General features: G+C 41.3%; 1 protein-coding gene across 4 annotated transcripts; it reads left to right on the forward strand.

Annotated features, from left to right (window-relative positions):
• Positions 1 to 95: 95 nt before the first annotated feature.
• On the forward strand, positions 96 to 21,114 carry BRD8 (bromodomain containing 8). Of its 4 annotated transcripts, none has more exons than XM_041762323.1 (22): positions 96 to 237; positions 1,199 to 1,295; positions 7,682 to 7,751; positions 8,559 to 8,608; positions 8,820 to 8,942; positions 9,068 to 9,148; positions 10,108 to 10,172; positions 10,843 to 10,979; positions 11,514 to 11,732; positions 12,127 to 12,271; positions 13,151 to 13,360; positions 13,765 to 14,045; positions 14,385 to 14,837; positions 15,165 to 15,258; positions 15,460 to 15,506; positions 16,270 to 16,484; positions 16,667 to 16,759; positions 16,946 to 17,014; positions 17,369 to 17,546; positions 18,475 to 18,579; positions 19,053 to 19,097; positions 20,724 to 21,114. In XM_041762323.1, the coding sequence occupies exons 1-22, from the start codon at positions 219 to 221 to the stop codon at positions 20,781 to 20,783; spliced, it is 2,856 nt and encodes a 951-aa protein (XP_041618257.1). In that variant the 5' UTR covers positions 96 to 218; the 3' UTR covers positions 20,784 to 21,114. The 4 variants fall into 4 exon arrangements, with proteins under 4 accessions (XP_041618257.1, XP_041618259.1, XP_041618260.1 ...); XM_041762324.1 differs by lacking the exon at positions 96 to 237 and adding an exon at positions 244 to 628; XM_041762325.1 differs by lacking the exon at positions 13,151 to 13,360.
• Positions 21,115 to 22,349: the final 1,235 nt, after the last annotated feature.

The following is a 22,349-nucleotide window of genomic DNA, read 5'->3' on the forward strand; positions in this document are numbered from 1 at the left end:
GGAAATTCTGGGGCCTCAGCGCCATCCTCTTTAGCATGATTCTTCCCGGGAGCCCTCAAGAAGCCTGACATAGGGCTTCCTCGTCCTGGGGGCTGACTACATTTCCCAGGAGACATCGCGAGCAAACGCCCGGACTCTATTTCCCAGAATCCTGGGCTTCGGCGGTACCAGACTGTCTTCGCTGGGGCGGGGGGCGGGCAGGCGACTCCAGGGCCAAGATGGCGACAGGAACGGGTAGTAAGTATGTCGGCTGTTTTTGCGTGGAAGGCCTTTTAGACCAGAAGCTAGGTACTAGACTTCTGCCACGCGCCTGGGGAGTAGGGGCAATGATTGCCCAAGGGCCTAGGGTCTTGAGAGACCTGCGCTCGACCGTATCGTGAAGACTGTCGATCAGAGGCCCACAAGTCTAGGGCTTTGTGTCTCAGGAAAGCTGCGGAGATTTGAGAGAAGCCGTTCAGCGAATGCCTGTGTGTTTGCGAGCTCTGCGGGGTGCGAGATCAAAGGGCTGTGGACACTTGGGTGTGAGGACAAAGATGCTGTGAGCCATATGGAGTAACTTGCTCTCAATAGCCGTTCTTTTTCTGGCCAGCGTTCCTGAGGCCCGTAGTCGATCTCCCGGAGAAATAGGGTACTTTAACTCTTAGCTTTTTCGGCCGCAAGGGAAATTGAGTTTTGTGCATTAAGATGCACATTTTCCTGTTTCATACGTTGAAAAGGCGTTTGAGGTCCGACGGCACCATGGGGGTGAAAGTACTGCGAGAAGTAAACAAGTTTATGCTAGGGAGGCTGGGCTGTAGGCGCGGGGTGGGGGAGGGGAGGGGAGAGGAAGGCAGTGGCCGCTCGGAATCCTGGGAAAGAAGCCCTGGCGTTCAGATGGGTATAAAGTATTCTTAAAACTGGGCCTGTCGGGAGAACGGCCTTATCTTACTCTGATGTTTTGCCTTCCCTTTAAAAAATAAAACAAAGTAGTCACGTCATTTGAAGAAGTGAAATGTTTTGCCACGCGGTGCAATATGCGTGGAATGAATAGGTACCTGCCTAGTGGTAATATTTTAGTAGAGATGAAAATCAGGATTCCGTGATAGTAACTCACTTTGTTCCTAGAAGGTGGAATGTTTTGCATTAGGCTTTTCGTACTCCCTTTGGGCCTTAGAACTAGTGCTTCAGTGGTTGTTCTCTAAGATTTTTCTCCTTTTAGAACACAAGCTGTTGAGTACTGGCCCTACAGAGCCATGGTCCATCCGAGAGAAGCTCTGTTTAGCCTCTTCGGTCATGAGGAGTGGAGATCAAAATTGGTAAAGTATCTAAGATAGCTGCTTTTTTGAATCTTAGAAGCTATTGGATTTTTTTTTTTAACTGGTGGATTCCTGTGGGTTTTTTTTTTTTTTAAGGATTTATTTATTTATTTATTTATTTATGAGAGCCGGGTGGGGGTGGGGGGCAGAGCCCCGCAGAGGGAGAAGCAGGCTCCATGCTGGGAACCTAATGTGGGACTCCATTCCGCGGATCACGCCCTGAGCCTGAGCGAAAGCAGACGCCCAACCACTGAGCCACCCAGGCCGTCCCTCATTCTGGTTTTGATTTGCATATCCCTGATGTCTAATGTTGAGCGTCTTTTCATATGCTTATTGGTCATTTGTATCTCTTTAGAAAAAACGTCTGCTTAGATCCTTTGGATTATTTATGTTATTACTAAGTTTTAAGCGTTCTTTGTATTTTCTGACATGAATTACTTGTCAGATAATTTGCAAATATTTCTCTATTTTGTGTATTGTCTTTTCACTCTCTTGATTGATATCATTTACAACACAAAAGTTTCTATTTTTATTTTTTAAAGATTTTATTTATTCATGAGAGACACACAGAGAGAGGCAGAGACATAGGCAGAGGGAGAAGCAGGCTCCACACAGGGAGCCCAATATGGGACTGGTTCCTGGGTCTCCAGGATCATGCCCTGGGCAAAAGGCAGGCACCAAACTGCTGAGCCACCCAGGTGTCCCAGCACAAAAGTTTTTAATTTGATATGTCCAGTTTATTTTTTCTTGTGTTGCTTATGCTTTTGGTGTCATAGCTAAGAAACTCTTTACTTCTGTGTTTTCTTTTCAAAGCTTTATAGTTTTAGCTCTATACATTTAGGTCTATGCACTCCATTTTGAATTAAGTCTTGTGTATGCCGTAAGACAAGGGTCTGTTTTGCACGTTGATATGCCCCAGTATCCATTATTTGTTAAAAAGACTGTTCTTTTCCTATTGAAATTGTCTTGGCATTCAGTATTTCTTTTTAAGGACCATAAAGTAGAACTGTGGTTTCCAGCCCTTTTTTTTTTTCTAGTGCATATTTATTTATTTATTAATAAAGATTTATTTATTTGAGAGAGAAAAGCAAACAAGTGTGCAAGTGCCTGCTGGGAAGGGGAGGAGTGGGGAGGGGCAGAAAGGGCCCTAAGCAGACTACTGTGTGCTGAGTGCAGCCCTGCAGGGGGATGGGGGAGCTCTGTCTCTCCAGGCTGAGCTTACAACCTGAGTGGAAACCAAGAGTCAGATACTTAGCTGACTGTGCCACCCAAGTGCCCTTCCTTTTTTATATTTAACATTTGTCTATTTTTCCTCAGGATCTAAGGACACTTTTGGGGTTTTTTTGTTTTTTTGTTTTTTTGTTTTTTGTAAATTTTAGGTAGTATCTACACCCAGGGTGGGGATTGAACTCACAACTCCAATATCAAGAGTTGCATGCTCTATTGATTAAGCCAGCCGGGAACCCCTAAGGACATCTTTTAATTGTCTTAAGCCTTAAAATTACTTAATATACAAATGTTTATGTGGCATGTCTCTAATTGTTCAAATGAGTTTATTGAGGCACCATTACTGGTTACACTTAGCATTTCTGCAGCTTTATATATTTTTCAAATAACTTTTTTTTTTAAGATTTTATTTATTTAGGGCAGCCCCGGTGGCGCAGCGGTTTAGCACCACCTGCAGCCCAGGGCATGATCCTGGAGATCCTGGATCAAGTCCCACGTCGGGCTCTCTGCATGGAGCCTGCTTCTCCCTCTGCCTGTGTCTCTGCCTCTCATTCTCTCTCTGTGTTTCTATGAATAAATAAAATCTTAAAAAAAAAAAATTATTTATTCATGAGAGACACACAGAGAGAGAGAGAGAGAAGCAGAGAGGGCAGGCGCTAAACTGGTGAGCCACCCAGGGATCCCCTCAAATAACTTTTTAAAGGTGAATTCTGGATAGCATAGATAATGGCTGTTCTTGAACCAAATTAAATGGTAAAAACCCCAAGAGAAAATGAATGTTGCTAATTACATAAATATCAGGTTAAAAACAGTGTAAGAACACTTAAGTAAAAATGAAGTTTTATTTATTTTTTTAAAACATTTTATTTAGGGGTGCCTAGGTGGCTTAGTCAGCTGAGCATTTGCCTTCTACTTGGGTCATGATCCTGGAGTCCTGGGATAGAGTCCCTCATCAGGCTCCCTGCTCATCAGGGAGCCTACTTCTCCCTCTCTGCCCCTCCCACCTGTTCATGCTATCTCGCACACGCATACACGCACTCTCTAATAAACAAAATCTTTTTTTTTTTTTTAAGATTTTATTTATTTATTCATAGAGACAGAGAGAGAGAGAGGCAGAGAGACAGGCAGAGGGAGAAGCAGTCACCAGAGAGCCTGACGTGGGACTCGATCCCAGGCCTCCAGGATCACGCCCTGGGATGCAGGCAGTGCTAAACCGCTGTGCCACTGGGGCTGCCCCTAATAAACAAAATCTTAAAAAAAAAAGTTTTATTTAGGGAGAGAGTAGAGGGGGAGAGAGGAAGAGGTAGAGGGACATGCCGACTCCACACTGAACATATTCTAACACTCTACCAGTGTTAGCATTTTCTTAGAGTTTCATTACTTGTGTTTCTCTAGCATTAATTTTAAATACATGAGTAAATACATGTTTTTTCTCCCCCTACTTTTTAAACACAAATGGTTTTATACTATATGTACTGTTCTTTGTCTTACCACTGCTTCTCTTTTTTACTTTAGTATACATGAGGCTCTTGTTTTAAGCAGCTGTGTGGTATTATGATACAGATATACCATAATTTATTTAACTGGTACTCTGATGGACATTTGCTAGTACAGATACAGCCTTGCATAATTAAATACAAACTGAAGGTGGAATTATTAGGTCAAAGAATGTATGTGTTCATAGAGTTTGATAAGTACTTCATAATGTCCTACTCATAAATGGTTTCAGTTTACAATCCCATTGGTAGGGGATCCCTGGGTGGCGCAGCGGTTTGGCGCCTGCCTTTGGCCCAGGGCGCGATCCTGGAGACCCGGGATCGAATCCCACATCAGGCTCCCGGTGCATGGAGCCTGCTTCTCCCTCTGCCTGTGTCTCTGCCTCTCTCTCTCTCTCTCTCTCTGTATGACTATCATAAATAAATAATAAATAAATAAATAAATAAATAAAATTACAATCCTATTGGTAATGTATCAGAATGCCTCTTTTTCTGTGTCGTGGTTAGATATTTTTGATCTTTGACAGTGTTAAAAAGGTGAGAAATAGTTCACATGTTTTTCATTTATATTTATCTTATGATGAGTAAGGTTGAATATCTTCACGTGTTAAAGGGCCACTTATTTCCTTTTTTGTAAGCTACCTTTTTCCTTTTTTTTTTTTTAGTTCTTCAATTGGGAGAGAGCTCCTTATACATTAGGGAGATGAGCCATTTGAGCTATGAGTTTTTTTTTTTATTTGTTTGTTTTTAAGATTTTATTTATTTGGGGATCCCTGGGTGGCTCGGAGGTTTGGTGCCTGCCTTTGGCCTGGAGTGTGATCCTGGAGTCCTGGGATCGAGTCCCATGTTGGGCTCCTTGCATGGGGCCTGCTTCTTCCTCTGCCTGTGTCTCTGCCTCATTCTCTGTGTGTGTCTCTCATGAATAAATAAATAAAGCCTTTTAAAAAATTAAACCTAAATAAAAAAGATTTTATTTATTTATTCATGAGAGACACACACACACAGAGGCAGAGACATAGGCAGAGGGAGAAGCAGGCTCGATGCAGGAAGCCTGATGTGGGACTTGATCCCAGGACTCCAGGATCACGCCGAGCCGAAGGCAAGCACCAAACTGCTGAGCTACCCAGGAATTGCTTTTTTTTTAAAAAAAAAAAAAAAAAGCCAGTGTGCCATTTGGCTTTGCTTATGGTAACATTTTTACTTTAAGATTTTTATTTTTGGGGGATCCCTGGGTGGCTCAGTGGTTTGGCGCCTGCCTTCGGCCCAGGGTGTGATCCTGGAGTCCTGGGATCAAGTCCCACATCGGGCTTCCTGCATGCAGCCTGCTTCTCCTCTGTCTGTGTCTCTGCCTCTCTCTCTTTGTGTCTCTCATGAATAAATAAATAAAATCTTAAAAAAAAAAAAAGACTTTTATTTTTTTATTTTACTTTATTTTTTTAAAGATTTTTTATTCTTTTTTTTTTTATTTTTATTTATTTACAATAGTCACAGAGAGAGAAAGAGAGGCAGAGACATAGGCAGAGGGAGAAGCAGGCTCCATGCACTGGGAGCCCAACTTGGGATTCGATCCTGGGTCTCCAGGATCGCGCCCAGGGCCAAAGGCAGGTGCCAAACCGCTGCGCCACCCAGAGATCCCTATTTATTCGTTTTTGATAGACATAGAGAGAGACACAGGCAGAGGGAGAAGCAGGCTCCATGCCGGGAGCCCGATGCGGGACTCGATCCCGGGACTCCAGGATCGCGCCCTGGGCCAAACGCAGGTGCCAAACTGCTCAACCACCCAGGGATCCCCTATTTTTTTATTTTTTAATAAAAATAAAATGCTCAACCACTGAGCCACCCAGGTGTCCCAACTTTAAGACTTTTAAAATGTTGTTTATTAATTTTTTTCAAAAGTTCCTGGATTTCGTGACCTATTTAGAAAAGTCTTCCTTAGTCTGAGATTATAAAATAATTCTGTGATTTCTTGTAGTACTTTGATGGTTAATTTTTTTTTTGTTTAATATTTAAATCTTTGCTTCATTTGGGGCTTTTCTTTGTCTAAGGTGTAAATTGTAGATCAGACTTTATTTTTTACTGATAGCTATCTATATAACTATTGAACTTTATAAAAGAGCTGTGTGATACCATTATCTCAACACAAATATAAAAACTCTTTTCTTTTTAAAGTTACTTAGTTTTTCAACTAAGAGAAGTTTCACATAGAGAAGTGTGGAGAATAATATAGAGTATCCATGTTAGGGATCCCTGGGTGGCTCAGCAGTTTAGTGCCTGCTTTGGCCTTGGGTGTGATCCTGGAGTCCCGGGATCGAGTCCCACATCAGGCTCCCTGTGTGGAGCCTACTTCTCCCTCTGCCTGTGTCTGCCTCTCTCTCTGTCTCTGTCTGTCTCTCTCATGAATGAATAAATAAAATCTGAAAAAGAGTATCCATGTTAAATCCAGTTTGGATTTAACAAATCTTAATATTTCATCATGTTTCTTTTGGATCTTTTTCAAGATTTTAAAATTTTATTTATTTATTAGAGCAAGCACATATGAGCAGAGAGAGGAGCAGAGGGGAAGGATAGAGAATCTCAAGCAGACTCCAAGCTTACTGCTCAAATCTCAGATCACTGAGACCATGACCTGAACTGAAGTCAAGAGTTGGATACCAAAAAAAAAAAAAAAAAAAAGAGTTGGATACCCAACTGATTGAGCCACTTAGATGCCCCTCTTTGGATCTTTTTAAAGAAATAAACATAGACACAATTAAAGCCAAATGCTCTTCCTTGATCCCATTCTAGTCCTATTTTTATTTTTTGCCTGTCTTTACAACTTTTTAGAAGGTGATACGATTGCATCATAACAGAAAGTTGTGTCTTTTTTTTCCAGTTAATATTATGTGGTATATATGTTCCATTTCACCACATTTTCTAATTATTTTTATGATCTGTTTAATATTTTATAGAGGTGAAATGCCATAAGTTAAACATCTCTTGCAGTTATTTAGGAGAAACCTGTCAGTCTGATCAAGTCTACATGCTTTCTTCTTGGTACTTACCACTTTGTTAGATTTTTTTTAAGATTTTATTTATTCATGAGAGATTGGGAGAGGCAGAGACATAGGCAGAGGAAGAAGCAGGTTCTCTGCAGGAGCCCAATATGGGACTTGATCCTGAACCCTAGGATCATGACCTGAGCCAAAGACAGATGCTTGACTGCTGAGCCACCCAGGCGTCCCTTTTTATTTTTTTTAAAAGATTAGATTATTTTTAGTAATAGATTCCTAGGAGTTATATTAGTGGATCAAAAGATAATTTTTTAGTCCGGAACGTCTTACAAATTGCTTTTCAAAAGATACATCTCTTCTAAAAAAAAAACCAAAACAACATAAAAATACTTTACCAAATGAATAGAAATGATAATGTACTTGTTTTAATACCTCACTTCACCCAGGAAATATATCACGTAGGAAAACTGTTTCACAATGATTGTTTCCATCTAGATGAATTTAAGGTGGGTTGTATCGTTTTCCATAGTCACATATTTCAAAATACTTCCTGATGGCAGTTTTTCATTCTAAATTTTGTACTCCAGATTTTGAACTCTTAGCATACCTCCCCCTCCCCACTCTCTTTTTTCTTCCTGTTTAGTTTGTAATATGCTTTTCTCATTTTGTGTAGGGTATCAGTTAGCAGAGCAATCAAGCCCTTTGCAGAACCTGGCCGTCCTCCAGACTGGTTCTCTCAAAAAGTAAGTTCACAAGCAACTCTTTTAGAACATCTTAGAGATGTGAAGTGGGTTTCCTTCCAGGCCTTGCCCTTTAATCAAAAAGCTTTTATACCTCAAAGAGGTGGAATAGTTGAGAATACCTTTTCCTTTTTCCCACTCTTTGCCAATTCATCCTGTATGTTCGTATTATAAACTTTTCTTGTCTTTGTAACATAACATGTAAGAGTCCAGCTTGGGAGTTAGAAGATCTGGTTTGGGTTGTTTTTGTTTTGTTTTGTTTTAAAGATTTCATTTATTCATGAGAGACAGAGAGGCAGAGACATAGGCAGAGGGAGCCTGATGCGGAACTTGATCCCTAGACCCGGGATCATGCCCTGAGCTGGAGCAGATGCTGGACTGCTGAGCCCCCCAGGCATCCTTGAAGATCTGGGTTTAATATGACTTAACCTAGAATCTTGGGACTGTGATTCTCAGTTTTCTCATTTATAAAGTTGCTTCGGGATTGTTGTAAAGCTTTAGTTGAAGTAATACCTGTAAAACCTTTAGCCCAGTGCCTCACATATGTTAATTACTCAGTAGATATTAACTATAAATATCGGCTATTGGGTTGTTTCCCCAAAATATACAAATTCTAGGTCAGAGGACTCCTTTTCTGTGTACTCGTGTTGAGTATTTTTAACTGACTTGACTGCAGAGTAATTTCCCCTCCTAGAAACCACTCGTATCTTACATATATTCTCCTCTATAAGCCTTAGTCTGATATGGTAAAACTTTGAAAGGTCGTTCATTTGCAGGCTTGTTCATCATATTTTTACTTTTTTTCCATAGCATTGTGCTTCCCAGTACTCAGAGCTTCTAGAGACCACTGAGACCCCAAAGTGAGTACAAAGACAGGTATTCAAGGCACATCTCTTTAGTGGAGAGTGTTGACTGAGGAAGTCTGGTTTACATCTATTAATTACTAGGTGATTTGAAATAGAGACGTTATCTATGGTTAAATGGTGGAGAGGCTCAAAGAAAGCAGTTGGGATTGGGAACAGATGTTCTCTTATTCAAAAGTATGTTTGTTTGTTTTTAAATTTTCTACAGAAGGAAACGGGGCGAAAAGGGAGAAGTGGTCGAAACTGTTGAAGATGTCATTGTTCGGAAATTGACTGCTGAAAGAGTTGAGGAACTAAAGAAAGTGATAAAGGAAACCCAAGAAAAATATAGGTACTTGTCAGAGAGAATACCAAATGGTTGAGAGAGACCAAAGGGGCTGACTTCTGATACTGGTCAGAATTTTTTAAATAGTAGATTTAAATGAAAAAACCTAGATTACTTATTTCTCTTTCTAGGCGACTGAAAAGAGATGCAGAACTAATTCAAGCTGGGCACATGGACAGCAGACTGGATGAGCTTTGCAATGACATTGTGATGTGGGTTATATTGTTCTTCCTTTCGTACACCTCTCTTTTTACTGCTTTTTCACCCTCAATCTGGTTTATCTCTTCCATCTGCTATCCCTTTAGACTTGAGTGATTCTAGATGGGAAGAGCTGCATATTGGCCTAGTAGCTGGGAGGGAGGAGTGAGTTGTAGAAGGTAATGTGATGGATTATTTCAGTGTGAGGACATAACTTAAAGTTTAGTTTGCCTAAATGAAGAACTGGTAGTGGGACGCCTGGGTGGTTCAGTGGTTGAGCGCCTGCCTTTGGCCCAGGGCGTGATCCTGGAGTCCCGGGATTGAGTCCGACATCGGGCTCCCTGCGTGGAGCATGTTTCTCCCTCTGCCTGTGTCTCTACCTCTCTCTCTCTCTCTCTCTCTCTCTCCCCCCCCCCCCCGTGTGTGTGTGTGTGTGTGTGTGTGTGTGTGTGTGTGTGACTCATGAATAAATAAATAAAATCTTAAAAAAAAACAAACTGGTAGTTAGGCAGTACACTAAAAATTTCCTGTTTTGGAGGTACCTGTCTGGCTCAGTTAGAAGAGCATGTGACTTGATCTCGGGGTTGTGGGTTTGAGCCCCACATTGTGTGTAGAGATTACTTAAAAGTGTAAAACCCTTTCTTTTCTTTTAAGATTTTATTTATTTATTCATGAGAGACACAGAGGGGCAGAGGGAGTAGCAGGCTTCCGGATCTGGGACTTGATCCCAGGACCCTGGAACCATGACCTGAGTGAAAGGCAGACACTCAACTACTGAGCCGCCCAGGTGACCCAATAGTGTAAAATCTTTAAAAAAATTTTTAAAAACATTTCCTGTTTTGCTGGCAAGGATTCTTTTTTACGCCTTTCCTCCAGAAAGTGCTAGCCTGACAAAAAAACTTCCTTATGAGGGCACTGTGACCTATGAAAGAGCTAGAACTGGCTAGGATCTTACTCTTACTTACCTCTTTAGGAAAAAGAAGTTGGAGGAAGAGGAGGCTGAAGTAAAGAGGAAGGCTACGGATGCTGCATATCAGGGTAACCTGAACCTTGTGACTCTGTTTAACAATTAACTATATGGTACTGCATGCTAATAACAGAGACTGTATTGTAACATAGAATCTACCGATGCTGATTTACTTGTGCACTTTTCTATGTCCTCTTCTCTTACCAGAATAAAAACATCCCTTTATAACCAGGAATAAACTCTTGGAATAGGAGTTCTGCTAAGTTCTCACTTTTTGTCCTTTTAGGACGCAAAGGCTTTATAATATAGATGTTAGATATAATTAAGTTTTTAGAATTCAAAGCCCTGTAAGATTAAGAAAATAGTCCATTTATTGGATAAGAACTTAAACATTTGTAAGTTTAGGAATACATCCTTTGAGCCAGTGAAGTCGTTCCCTCGTGTTAAAAGCAGAATATTAATTATTAGTTGAAGAAGATATTGAGGAATGTTTAAATCACTTTCCTACTCCAAGGACCTTTGAGACAGTTCAGTGAGTTTGCTTAGTGTGAGAATTCTGTGTAGGAAAAACAAGTCTAAACTGTTTTCTGGTCTTCCAGAAGTATTAAAGATTTCTAATCCTAACTCCTATTACTGCTTTATGCAACATCTCCATATGCCCTTTATTATATAATAAGAGAGTAGAGTCATTTCCTGTATTTAATCTTAAAGATTTAGTAATTGTTGTCTCTTACATTCTAGCTCGTCAAGCAGTAAAAACACCCCCTCGGAGATTACCCACTGTGATGGTCCGCTCTCCTATAGATTCTGCCTCCCCAGGAGGTGATTATCCACTCGGAGACTTGACTGCAACCACTATGGAAGAGGCCACCTCTGGAGTGAGTATATTTTCATCTGTAGGAATTGATCAGCAAAGGGGCAATAAGCCAGCAGAGAGCTGAGTGATGAGGAACCCACTTTTGGCCGAGAGGCAATTTCCTCTCTTGGTCTGAATGCTAAAGACTTTAACTTACCATGTTCTGTGCTCTAAGATAAGAATGGACCTAAAAACATTGAGCCTTTTTACCTTTTGGGAGATAGGTAAAATATTAAGGAATTGTTTGTGAGTAAACTAGCCTTCATAAAATTCCTGTAGAAATAAGGGATAGTTTCCTTGTAAATAGAATATTGGCAGTGGTTAAGCAGTTTGTGAAAGGCAGGTTGGGTGGAATTTTTGGGTCAGTGTGGGTTTGAGTGGGTGGAAGAGATAAAACAGGAAGAAAGGAATGGCTGAGAGCAGGAGGTATAGAGGGTTTCTGGGCAATTTCACTCAGGACTAATAAAGTAATAGTTAGACACACTAACCCATCCAGATTAGTAGGGAACCTTCCATAGTTTGAGAAGTCAGATAAAGGTTCTCTGTTGTCTCTTAGGTAACCCCTGGGACTTTGCCGAGTACCCCAGTCACCTCGTTTCCTGGGATTCCTGACACCCTTCCTCCAGGCTCTGCACCCTTAGAAGCCCCCATGACCCCAGTAACAGATGATTCACCCCAGAAAAAGATGCTTGGACAGAAAGCAACTCCACCCCCCTCCCCTCTGCTGTCAGAGCTCTTGAAGAAGGGCAGCCTCCTGCCTACTAGCCCCAGACTGGTATGGAGACTTCTGTGGGTGTTTGAGAGCTGTGGTGATTTAGTACTTTGGAAGGGAGTGCCTGGGACCTAAAATATGACATGGAAAAAAAAAGTTCAAAAGAGAAAGAGATCTCCTAATTAAATATTAATTAAAAAAACAAAACCAGAGACAAAAAATCAGTAAGTTGATAGTATCCTTGGGTCCTGAGTTATCTGAAACCACAATTACTTTGGTTCTCTTCTCCAGAGAACTCTTGTCAAATAAGTGTTAAAAATTAGAGCTTCCCTTGGGTCTGAAATTACTCTCTTTGGTTATTAACTTCATGAAGTTTGGTCATCTGCTGGAACTTTTTTGGGAAGTAGTAGTAAAGGAAAGCTTGAGTGTAGCCTTCATCTCTGTTCTTCCCTGGTAGGTCAATGAGAGTGAAATGGCTGTGGCTTCGGGCCACTTGAACAGTACAGGTGTCCTCCTGGAGGTAGGCGGGGTTCTTCCCATGATACATGGTGGGGAAATGCAGCAGACACCCAACACTGTTGCGGCCTCCCCTGCTGCCTCAGGTAAGTCAGCATTTCTCCATTACTTACTTTACTTCACAGATGTTGATCTTAGTATTGACTGTCTTTGGTTTCTAGCCTTCGAAGTAAGCAACTGTCCATTGTAGATGTGAAGCCTAACTTTTTTTGGAGCTACTTTACCTGTTAAACCACATAGTGCCTCAGATTGTAAATCTATTCTGTCTTCAAAATACTGATACCCCAGAATGACCACAGCATAGATATCGATGAGAAAAATTGTGAAGTTAGTAGTGAAGCTGCTTTTCTGGGGCTTGCAATATTATGGAAAGGTGCTAAAGAATACCTGAGGTTATAGTACAGGAGAATTGAGATTTGGAATGTCAGACCTGCCACATACTGATTCTGTGGCCTTGGATAGGTGATTTAACTCCTGAACATCAATGTGCTCTTTGATTAATTGCAGTATGTGTACCTCACAAGGATGTCATGATGATTAAGTAAGATAGGAAAAGTAAAGCCAAAAAAAAAATTTTTTTTATAAAATATCAAACTTTATATATGGATATTTGAATGGTGTTGAATTTGGGTGGTTTATAGCATGCTTAACTGCAGAAGCAACAGATTTGTTCATACTGGTTTTTCATGGCTTTGTTTGTACTAATTAATTTTCTTCTGGGGAAAAATTACCACCCGTTTTTCACATGCATTGTGTGTCTGGTGCTTTTGTGTCATTCCTAACTTGGAAGAAGATCTTTATTAGTAAGATTGGAAAAAGAAAGGATATAGATAATGAGCTTAATTCAACAGAGGAGTTCCTTTCATTCTTTGAGACTGAAAATTTTCTTGGTTGAGTCTTAAAGTGGCGATTGCTTCTTGTTCACGTGCTTTCCTCTTACCTCATTTTGTGTACCTCTTTGTTAGGTGCTCCCACTCTTTCCCGGCTTTTAGAAGCTGGTCCTACACAGTTCACCACTCCTCTTGCTTCCTTCACTACTGTTGCCAGTGAACCTCCAGTTAAACTTGTGCCACCCCCTGTAGAGTCTGTGTCCCAGGCTACCATTGTCATGATGCCTGCGCTGCCAACACCATCCTCTGCTCCGGCTGTCTCCACTCCTGAGAGTGTAGCTCCAGGTGCGTCCCTGACCCACGCCCTGAGCAGCCACTAGGTCCAAAATTTCATCTTGAGCTTCAGTTAGAGAAAGCTGACCCAAGAGGATCGATTCCAATTCAGATGCTTCTGTTCTCCATGGACATGTACCATCTTTATCCTTAGAAAAACAAGAATGAGAAGATGTGGGTGGGCATTTACATGTTGAGGGGAAAGGACTAAGTGTACATATGAATGGGCTTGAGAAAGTGTTCTCACCCTACTTTCTAGATAAAACCGGGGACAAGAGAACATATGAAGATGTAGATCTAAGATAACTTTTTCTGAGCTTAAGTGTGTGGGTACTTGATACCTGTCTATAGCTTTGGTTGATCTCCAGGTTGTCACTTGGTATCAAATGAAATGCTTTTCTCTTCCTGTTACTCAGTGAGTCAGCCTGACACTTGTGTCCCCATGGAGGCTGTGGGGGATCCACATACTGTGACTGTTTCCATGGATAGCAGCGAAATCTCCATGATCATCAATTCTATCAAAGAAGAGTGTTTCCGCTCAGGGGTAGCAGAGGCCCCTGGGGGGTCAAAGGCTCCCAGCATAGATGGGAAGGAAGATTTAGATCTGGCTGAGAAGATGGATATTGCTGTGTCTTACACAGGTGAAGAGCTTGACTTTGAGACTGTTGGAGACATCATTGCCATCATTGAGGACAAGGTAACTATTCAGCAAAGCCCAAAAGAATTTCTCGTGAGTTCTGCATAGGCTTCTCTTCTCAGCTTCTTCTTGCTTCTTGTAGTAAGAATTACATAAACAGACGGTTCTGCTTCTGCCCATTTCCATCTCCTTAATCCCAAAGCCCTTTGTTGCTCACATTGGTCATCTCCCCAGCCATCCCTGTGTTTCGGTTTGCACAGGATAGGTACCTGTCCTTTGGTTGCTTTTACAACATGTAGAGGGAAGATGCAGATTGAGGCTATCTCATTTGGTGCTTATAGAATTGAGGGATTTGGGCTGCTTTTTGGGGGGACTTCAACAGTATATATTATGGTACAGGTAGATGATCATCCTGAAGTGCTGGATGTGGCAGCAGTAGAAGCGGCACTGTCATTCTGTGAAGAGAATGATGATCCCCAGTCCCTGCCTGGCCCCTGGGAGCACCCGATCCAGCAGGAGCGGGATAAGCCAGTATCTCTTCCTGCACCAGAGATGACAGTCAAGCAAGAAAGGCTGGACTTTGAGGAAACAGAAAACAAAGGAATCCATGAACTGGTAGACATCAGGGAGCCTAGTGTTGAGATTAAAATGGAACCTGCGGAACCAGAACAAGGCATCTCAGGTCCTGAAATAGTAGCTGGAGTTGTTCCAGCCCCAAGTATGGAGCCACCAGAACTCAGGAGTCAAGAGTTAGATGAGGAACCCAGAAGTATTGCCACTGGAGAGATTGCTGAAGCAGATGTTTCCAGTGGGAAAGGCGATGAGACTCCACTTACAACTGTGAAGACAGAGGTATTTAAAATCAGGGGCTGGGAGGATGAAGGGTTATACCTTAGGTAAGAGCTGACTTTTCAGGCCTTTGGTTTTCTTGCATTCCTGTTCTCATTCCTGAATTCTCACATGGTTGATATGCCCAAAGCCACAGATAAGATGATTGCTACATGTGCTTATCCTGTTCCTTTTACGGTGACCATTAGATTCCTGTTAGTCCTGTTAGGACTTAGAATTTCTTTTGTAGTCTTTTCATTGGAAAACTTAGAATTCCTTTTGTAGTCTCGTCACTGTGTAAGCTGAAGTGATGTATCTGTACTTAGGGTAATTATTCTTTTTGGTCTTCAGGCATCCCCTGAAAGCATGTTGTCTCCATCACATGGCTCCAATCCCATTGAAGATCCTTTAGAGGCAGAGACTCAGCACAAGTTTGAAATGTCAGGTAAATGATATGGCCAGGAAATCTGTTCTCTGTAACTAACTTGACATCCTTTGCTTTGGCTTCTGAGGGATTGTGGGCTGTGGGAAAGTAGAGGAGGTAGTATAGGTCAGCATGGAAAGGAGAGCTGCAGGGGATAATTGTCCATAGGAAGGGGAAGGCTGAGGTGGAAAAATCTTCAGGTAGTCTTTCTCTCCTCTGCAGACTCATTGAAAGAAGAATCAGGGACTATTTTTGGAAGCCAGATAAAGGTATTTCAGACTTTTCTTTATTCCTCTTGCTGTGTGACTAGATCTCCCAATAGCACTACCTTTTTAAAGAATTATAGTAAACGTGCATCTGATTCTCTGAGATGAGACTGGTTAAGGAGTTGCATGGAAAAAAGTTGGCAGTGGACAGTTAGGCATACTGGCAGTACTATGGCCATGTGCTTCCCATCTGAAAGAATTTGTGAACATCACACAGAGCTTTCTTTCGCACATAATGCACAACAAAGCTTTGATACCTCCAGAGTGATTTAGAGTAAATAGGGATTCCAGAGTCAGGGAGAACATAGAAGAAATCAGATTATTAATTACACTATCCAAAGAAAATTCCCTGGAATATTCTTTTTAGAATTACTAAAGTAGTGGTAACAAACAGATTTAAAGTATTGTGATATGAGCTTGCTCCATCAGAGGAGACACAAAATAAAAACTATTTTTGATAACTTTGTACCCAGGGTCAGAGTTCCTCTCAAGAGCAAGGGGAAAGAAGGAACGCCTCTTAGCTTAGTCTTAAGTAAGTAGCTTTTTTTTTCTTCCTTTCAAGAAAAAGATCCTGGTCTTATTCTTTGTCCAGGTTCTATATTACTTGATCAGTGAGTGTACGTGGTAGTGTAAGTGATAGAGGGCTCAGTCAGGAAGCAGTGTGAGGTCATTTTCTAGAACTGATCTAATCCAAAAGACCATGTTTAATGACGCTTTGCTGGATAGCTTTGCTTGCATTTGTTGACTGGAGTACACTGTGTCTAAGGATGCCCCAGGTGAGGATGAGGAGGAAGATGGAGTCAGCGAAGCTGCCAGCCTAGAAGAGGCTAAGGAAGAAGATCAAGGAGAAGGCTATCTGTCAGAAATGGATAATGAGCCACCTGTGAGCGAGAGCGATGATGGCTTTAGCATTCACAATGCTACACTGCAGTCCCATACACTGGCAGACTCCATCCCCAGCAGCCCTGCTTCTTCACAGTTGTGAGTATCTGAGATTCTTCTTTGAGTTCAAGACCGTGAAGGTGAGAAGTAGGAGAGGATCTTTTTCTTCAGTCTTATTTTTTTTCGTCTTCCCTTTCTTGGCCTGGAACTAGTAGTTCACAAGAAATGATAAGGATTTTTTTTGGACTTACGCTTAGTGGGACTCCCTTCTTTTATTTCAGCTCTGTCTGTAGTGAAGATCAGGAAGCCATTCAGGCACAGAAAATCTGGAAGAAAGCTATCATGCTTGTATGGAGAGCTGCAGCTAATCATAGGTGAGTGAGCTTTACCAGTCAGTATGTTTCTCATGCTTCTCCTCAATGTTAGGAGAAAAAGTCTGACTGGGTTTATATGAGATCGGTGGCTTTGACTTTTACAGCCTTCAGCTACTTAAATCAAGTTCCCTTACCTGTGCTTCTGAAGGGTAAGTCAGTAATTGCACCTTACTCTTTTTTGGACAGATATGCCAATGTCTTCCTACAGCCTGTTACAGATGATATAGCACCTGGCTACCATAGCATTGTACAGAGGTAAGCCATGATCCATTCAGCATGCTGACTTGCCTGAATTGTAAAGTTGTTCAGTCTTAGTGGATTTTTGCTTTACACAGAATGTTTAAAGCAAATGTTTTTGATCTGAGTAAAAGTGGTAAATTGATCATTTCAGTGGCTAGATCACAAAAGATAGACTTCTGTTACCATTCTTAGCCAATACCTACCATAAAAGATGCCTTGTTTTTAATTAAGTGCATGTCGTGAGGTGAGGGGTTGGTACTTAAGTCCTGGCAGCTAAGACTAAGGGCATGTTTAAGAAGACATGTATGATAATAATATATTTGGATCCAGTCATTTACCTCCATTTACCTGTTTTTGTTTTGTTTTTAGGCCTATGGATTTGTCAACTATTAAGAAAAACATTGAAAATGGACTGATCCGCAGCACAGCTGAATTTCAGCGGGATATTATGCTGATGTTCCAGAATGCTGTAATGTATAATAGCTCGGACCATGATGTCTATCATATGGCAGTAGAAATGCAGCGAGATGTCTTAGAGCAAATCCAGGTACTTTGAGGATCTTCAGTGTTTTAGTAATGATGAAAGGAAAATACTCAAGGGAAGGATTTATATTGATGTCAGGAAAGGGTGCTTGGCTTTTACTTAGAATAGTAATCAGAGACACAGGAACATTAAATTTTATTCTTGATGGATTCGTGTTGGTTTGGTAAAAGAATTATGAGAATATTCTGCCTTTCTTGGGCAAATACTTCAGTTTCCTGAAGTTTTTTAATATTTGGGGGGTAAATAATTTTTTATAAAATGGTGAATTTGTATTTTTAAATTACATTATGTATATAGTTGACTGTCAACAAATGATTTCTGTTCATCGCAGATAATCTATTTCTATAGTTTGCATTATCAGGCACCCTTTGAGATACTGAATTTCAAGGGAAGTTGTCTATATCTGCATAGTCTGCTAAATTAAATTGCCTAATGGCCTTTGGTTCATCTAGGTTTTTTCTCTTTCCCATTCTTAAGAGATACTGATTCTGGATTATAGCCAAAAATTCACAGATATTTGGCATTTTTACATCCTTTAGCATGTACAACTAGAATTAAAACCTAATACACTAGGGACGCCTGGGTCGCTCAGCAGTTGAGCGTCTGCCTTCGGCTCCGGGCATGGTCCCGGAGTCCTGGGATCGAGTCCCACATTGGGCTCCCTGCAGGGAGCCTGCTTCTCCCTCTACCTGTGTCTCTGCCTCTCTCTGTCTCTCTGTGCCTCTCATGAATAAATAAATAAAATCTTTAAAAAAAAAAAAAACAAAAAAAAAAACAACCTAATACGCTAAACTTGGATTCAGTTGAGAAGTATTAGAATGCTGTTTGCAGAAGGATATGACATGAAGTCCTATTTACAAAGCCAAAAGAGTCTTAATTTTTCCCTACTGGATCAGGTCTCAAGGGCCAACTGTCTTTCTTTTCACTATAGCAATTCCTTGCCACACAGTTGATTATGCAGACATCTGAATCTGGGATCAGTGCTAAAAGTCTTCGTGGGAGAGATTCTACCCGCAAACAGGATTCTTCAGAGAAGGTGAGGAGACCAAGAAAGAGCCAGTATGCCAGTGTTCCAGAGCTAGAAGTCTGAAGCATCCAAGGAACCTTATGTTACTACTTACTACTTGGTAACTGCTGGGCTTTTATATTCCAGTGGTGTTCAAACATACGTAAATCTTTGGATGTACTCATCCAAACATTGAAACACACTCGCTGTGCCTGAAATACCCAGTAACATGAGAAATTGTGAGCTGAATGAGTGGATTATTACTTTCTCTGAGTGAGTGCCTTCAAAGTAGGGGAAATGATTTTTGCAGCAGTTGGGGACCGTCAGTTCCTGTTCCAGAAAGCGTTATGGCCAGACTGCTTTTGGATCTCTTTCCTCTTGTTCTTGAGTTTTTAAATTTTGTCTTTGTGTGTGTGGTGCTTGTGTCTCTGTCCTGAGGTTTGGGGTGCTTGCGGCTGAGAGTTTCTGTGGAACCTGATCAGTGTTTGTTTGTCCTCTAACAGGACAGTGTCCCCATGGGCTCTCCTGCCTTCCTTCTCTCTCTCTTTGTAAGTATTGAATGGTTGCAAGGGGTGGTGTTGCCACAAAGATTCTCAGCTCCTGCTGGGGGTGGGTGGCAGAGGGAAGTCCAACATGCAGACCGTGGCAATGTCTTGAACTTATCTTTATTCAGATCATTGAATAAGAATCTGTCTCTTTTTCTGCATTCCTGTCTTTCTGCATGTGTGCGTGTGTGGGCCGGGTAGGGACTATTTATAAGTTCACTATGCTGAAATGAGGTATTCTTGGTAAGGATCTAGGATGCACCTGCTCCTCATTTCTTGATTCCACCTTTTGCCAATTCTTTTCTTACAAATAAAAGATTGCTTAGAGCAGTAGTGGCTAGCTGCCTTTTTTAAGTGTTCCTCATACCAACAGATACACAGCACATCATTTTTCTCCTTTTCCCTAATAGTAAGTTACAAGACTGATGCCTGATAACACAAATATTCAGTAAAATTTAAGATAAGGATCTTACTAACAATGAGTACCACATACAGTAGTGGCTGGTAGAATTAGAGATAAACTTAATAAAGCTAGCCCTAAACACTTACTGTTTTCCTCTGTGAATTGAATGACACTCTGGGGCACTGAGACATGATGTAATGGAAGACATCAGGCTAGAAAATCACATGATCTTAAACTCACTGGATTATCTTTTGGAACCTTATTTTCCTTATCTGTGTGATGGACCTAATATAACCAGGTACCTGTCCAGCCTACCTCACAGGGATGTTGTGAGGATAAAATAAGATCAAGCTATGGAATTGGCTTGAAAAAAATTAAAGTGTTAAACAAATGCAAGGTGTTATTTTTATTTTTAATGTTGCCTCAAAGGCAGCTTGTGTTCATGAGCTCTGTAAACTTTAGAGTCCTTGCATGTTAGAAATGTAAAAATGGCCTAGCCCAGCAAAAGTGTTCACCAATTCATCTTGCCTACAGGCATCAGCCTGTACCACGGACGGAACACTGTAATCTCCCTTCTTTCTTACTGGCCTGCAACAGTGACTCTGGATCCCCAAGCAGCTGGCTGGCTGTTGCAAAGCTGGTTAATAGGATCTTATATCTATTGAAGACAGCAAAGTATTGCACAAGAGGAAGGAGCTGGGCTGCAGGGAGAGAGCAGCAGATGGAAAGAAGCCTTCTGATTGTCCTGATCTCATGGAAAACAACTGTCAGGAGGTGCTAGGGAACTAGTGCCAGGGTCAGTCTGCAGGAAAGGCCTTTCTTATAGGGACCAACAAGCTGGACAGGTATGTTAGCCAAGAATATCACTATCCACTGCCCTTTCTCACCCTCCCACCTTTCTTTTACTCTTTCTGTTTCTTTGAACACAGTTTAGGGCCTGGGTGGGATGACTAATAGTCATTCTTTGGGACCCCAGGTGAAACCCCAGTGACCTCTGTGGTGGGCAGGAGCAAAATACTCTGTCCTACATTTCCTCTCACAAACTACTGCCAGGAATTTTTAGCCCACTCTGTGGGAAGACAGATCTGTACCTCTTATTTCCTGGATTTTTCTGCTGATTCTCTTCCTTCCCCCAAGAAACCAAATCCCCCAGCATTGTTGAAACTTCTCTCTTAGGTTCTAATCAACTCACTCATGCTCAATTTCTTTGTCTGCCTATCATCTAGGATGGGGGCACCAGGGGGCGCCGCTGTGCCATTGAAGCAGATATGAAGATGAAAAAGTGAAGCTTCAGAGTATCCTCATTGAGCTGAACCTGAAGTAGAAGTAAACAAGAAAGAGCTTGGGCTTGTCGGCCCAGTTCCAGAAGTGGAAAATACAGAAGAGGAGGCATCTGGGCCATGTGACATGAGCTGGGGAAACTCTCTCAGAGAGTTGAAGTAGCACAATTGCCTGTTTTAGGGCAAAAATCATGGGCTGTGTTAATGTCCTAATGCGTAGCTAGCAGATTGTAGCTAGTTTGTACTGTCTTGTGAAGTGTACAGACTTTTTAAAACAAAAACAAAACACCTGTGAAGTGTATATGTATACACAATAAACTGAGAAAAGAAAACTTTAGCCTTTGGTGTGTTGTGTGTTTATATGTGTGTGTGAGAAACTTGTGGTTTTTTTCTGCATGATAATTGTTTTGTCTGTGGAAATAGATGATTGGGGGGGAAGTGGTATTATAATATGAACTGTTCAGCTTGGAGAAGGTAAGTAATCAATATTGAAATTATAATTAATGTTCTAAAGTGCTGCATTGTGCAACGAGGATGATATGTTTTTCTGGAATGTTTGGGAAAACTTCAATGTTTTCAGAGTTCTGTTCATGGCATTGCTTTTAATGAAGATTAGAACGTGGACATAGGTAGCACTGACCTTTATCTCAGACATTTGTCCTACTTAGTGTCCTATCTTTGCAGATGGTATATCTAGGACAGTATAGCACTATTTCCTTCCTCATCCTTTATGTAGGTTTCTTGTGTATTTTAGAATTCATTGCTACTTGAAAGCTAAAATCAGTTTCAGAGTTAGCAAATTTATTACTTGAGTTTCAGTTTTTGTTACTAAATAAAAATTGTGTGAAATGAGCTAGTCATGAGCCTTTTATTATAAAGAAATGGACATTAATAGGGTATTGCCTCATATGTTGAGCCTTCTTGAAAAAGATATGTTTATGAAAGATAAGTCACAGTTCTTTCTGGCTTAAACTCTGAAGCTTGTTAGAATGCTAAGGCAGGGGATCCCTGGGTGGCGCAGCGGTTTGGCGCCTGCCTTTGGCCCAGGGCACGATCCTGGAGCCCCGGGATCAAATCCCACGTCGGGCTCCCGGTGCATGGAGCCTGCTTCTCCCTCTGCCTGTGTCTCTGCCTCTCTCTCTCTCTCTCTCTGTGTGTGTGTGACTATCATAAATAAACTTAAAAAAATATATTTAAAAAAAAAAAAAAGGATGCTAAGGCAGTAGCAGATAGTCTTACGGGGTGATAGGAATTCAGTCAATCTAGGAGTTAAAGATTAATAATTATAGTATAGGAGCACTTAGGTAGCTCAGTCGGTTAAGCATCTGACTCGATCTCAGCTCAGGCCTTGATCTCAGGTTCAAGCCCCTCGATGAGTGCCACTCTGGGAGTGGAGACTACTTTAAGGAAGTACAATATATTCCCAAAGCAGTCTACAAACTTGCATGTGATACAAGCAGTGAAGCCCTAAAAATGGGAGAAGATTGTAGAGGAGATCCATTAAAGGATGCAGATAGAGTTTGGGTTGACAGAACATGACAGGTATGCTTAACGGTAGATTGGATTAAAAAT

The sequence above is a fragment of the Vulpes lagopus genome, chromosome 7, assembly GCF_018345385.1.
Source record: "Vulpes lagopus strain Blue_001 chromosome 7, ASM1834538v1, whole genome shotgun sequence".
NCBI lineage: Eukaryota > Metazoa > Chordata > Mammalia > Carnivora > Canidae > Vulpes > Vulpes lagopus.

Coding starts and splice junctions, on each gene's coding strand:
- BRD8 (XM_041762323.1), top strand. Junction 8,943..9,067: donor GAAACCCAAGAAAAATATAG/GTACTTGTCAGA, acceptor TTCTCTTTCTAG/GCGACTGAAAAGAGATGCAG. Junction 9,149..10,107: donor CTTTGCAATGACATTGTGAT/GTGGGTTATATT, acceptor TTACCTCTTTAG/GAAAAAGAAGTTGGAGGAAG.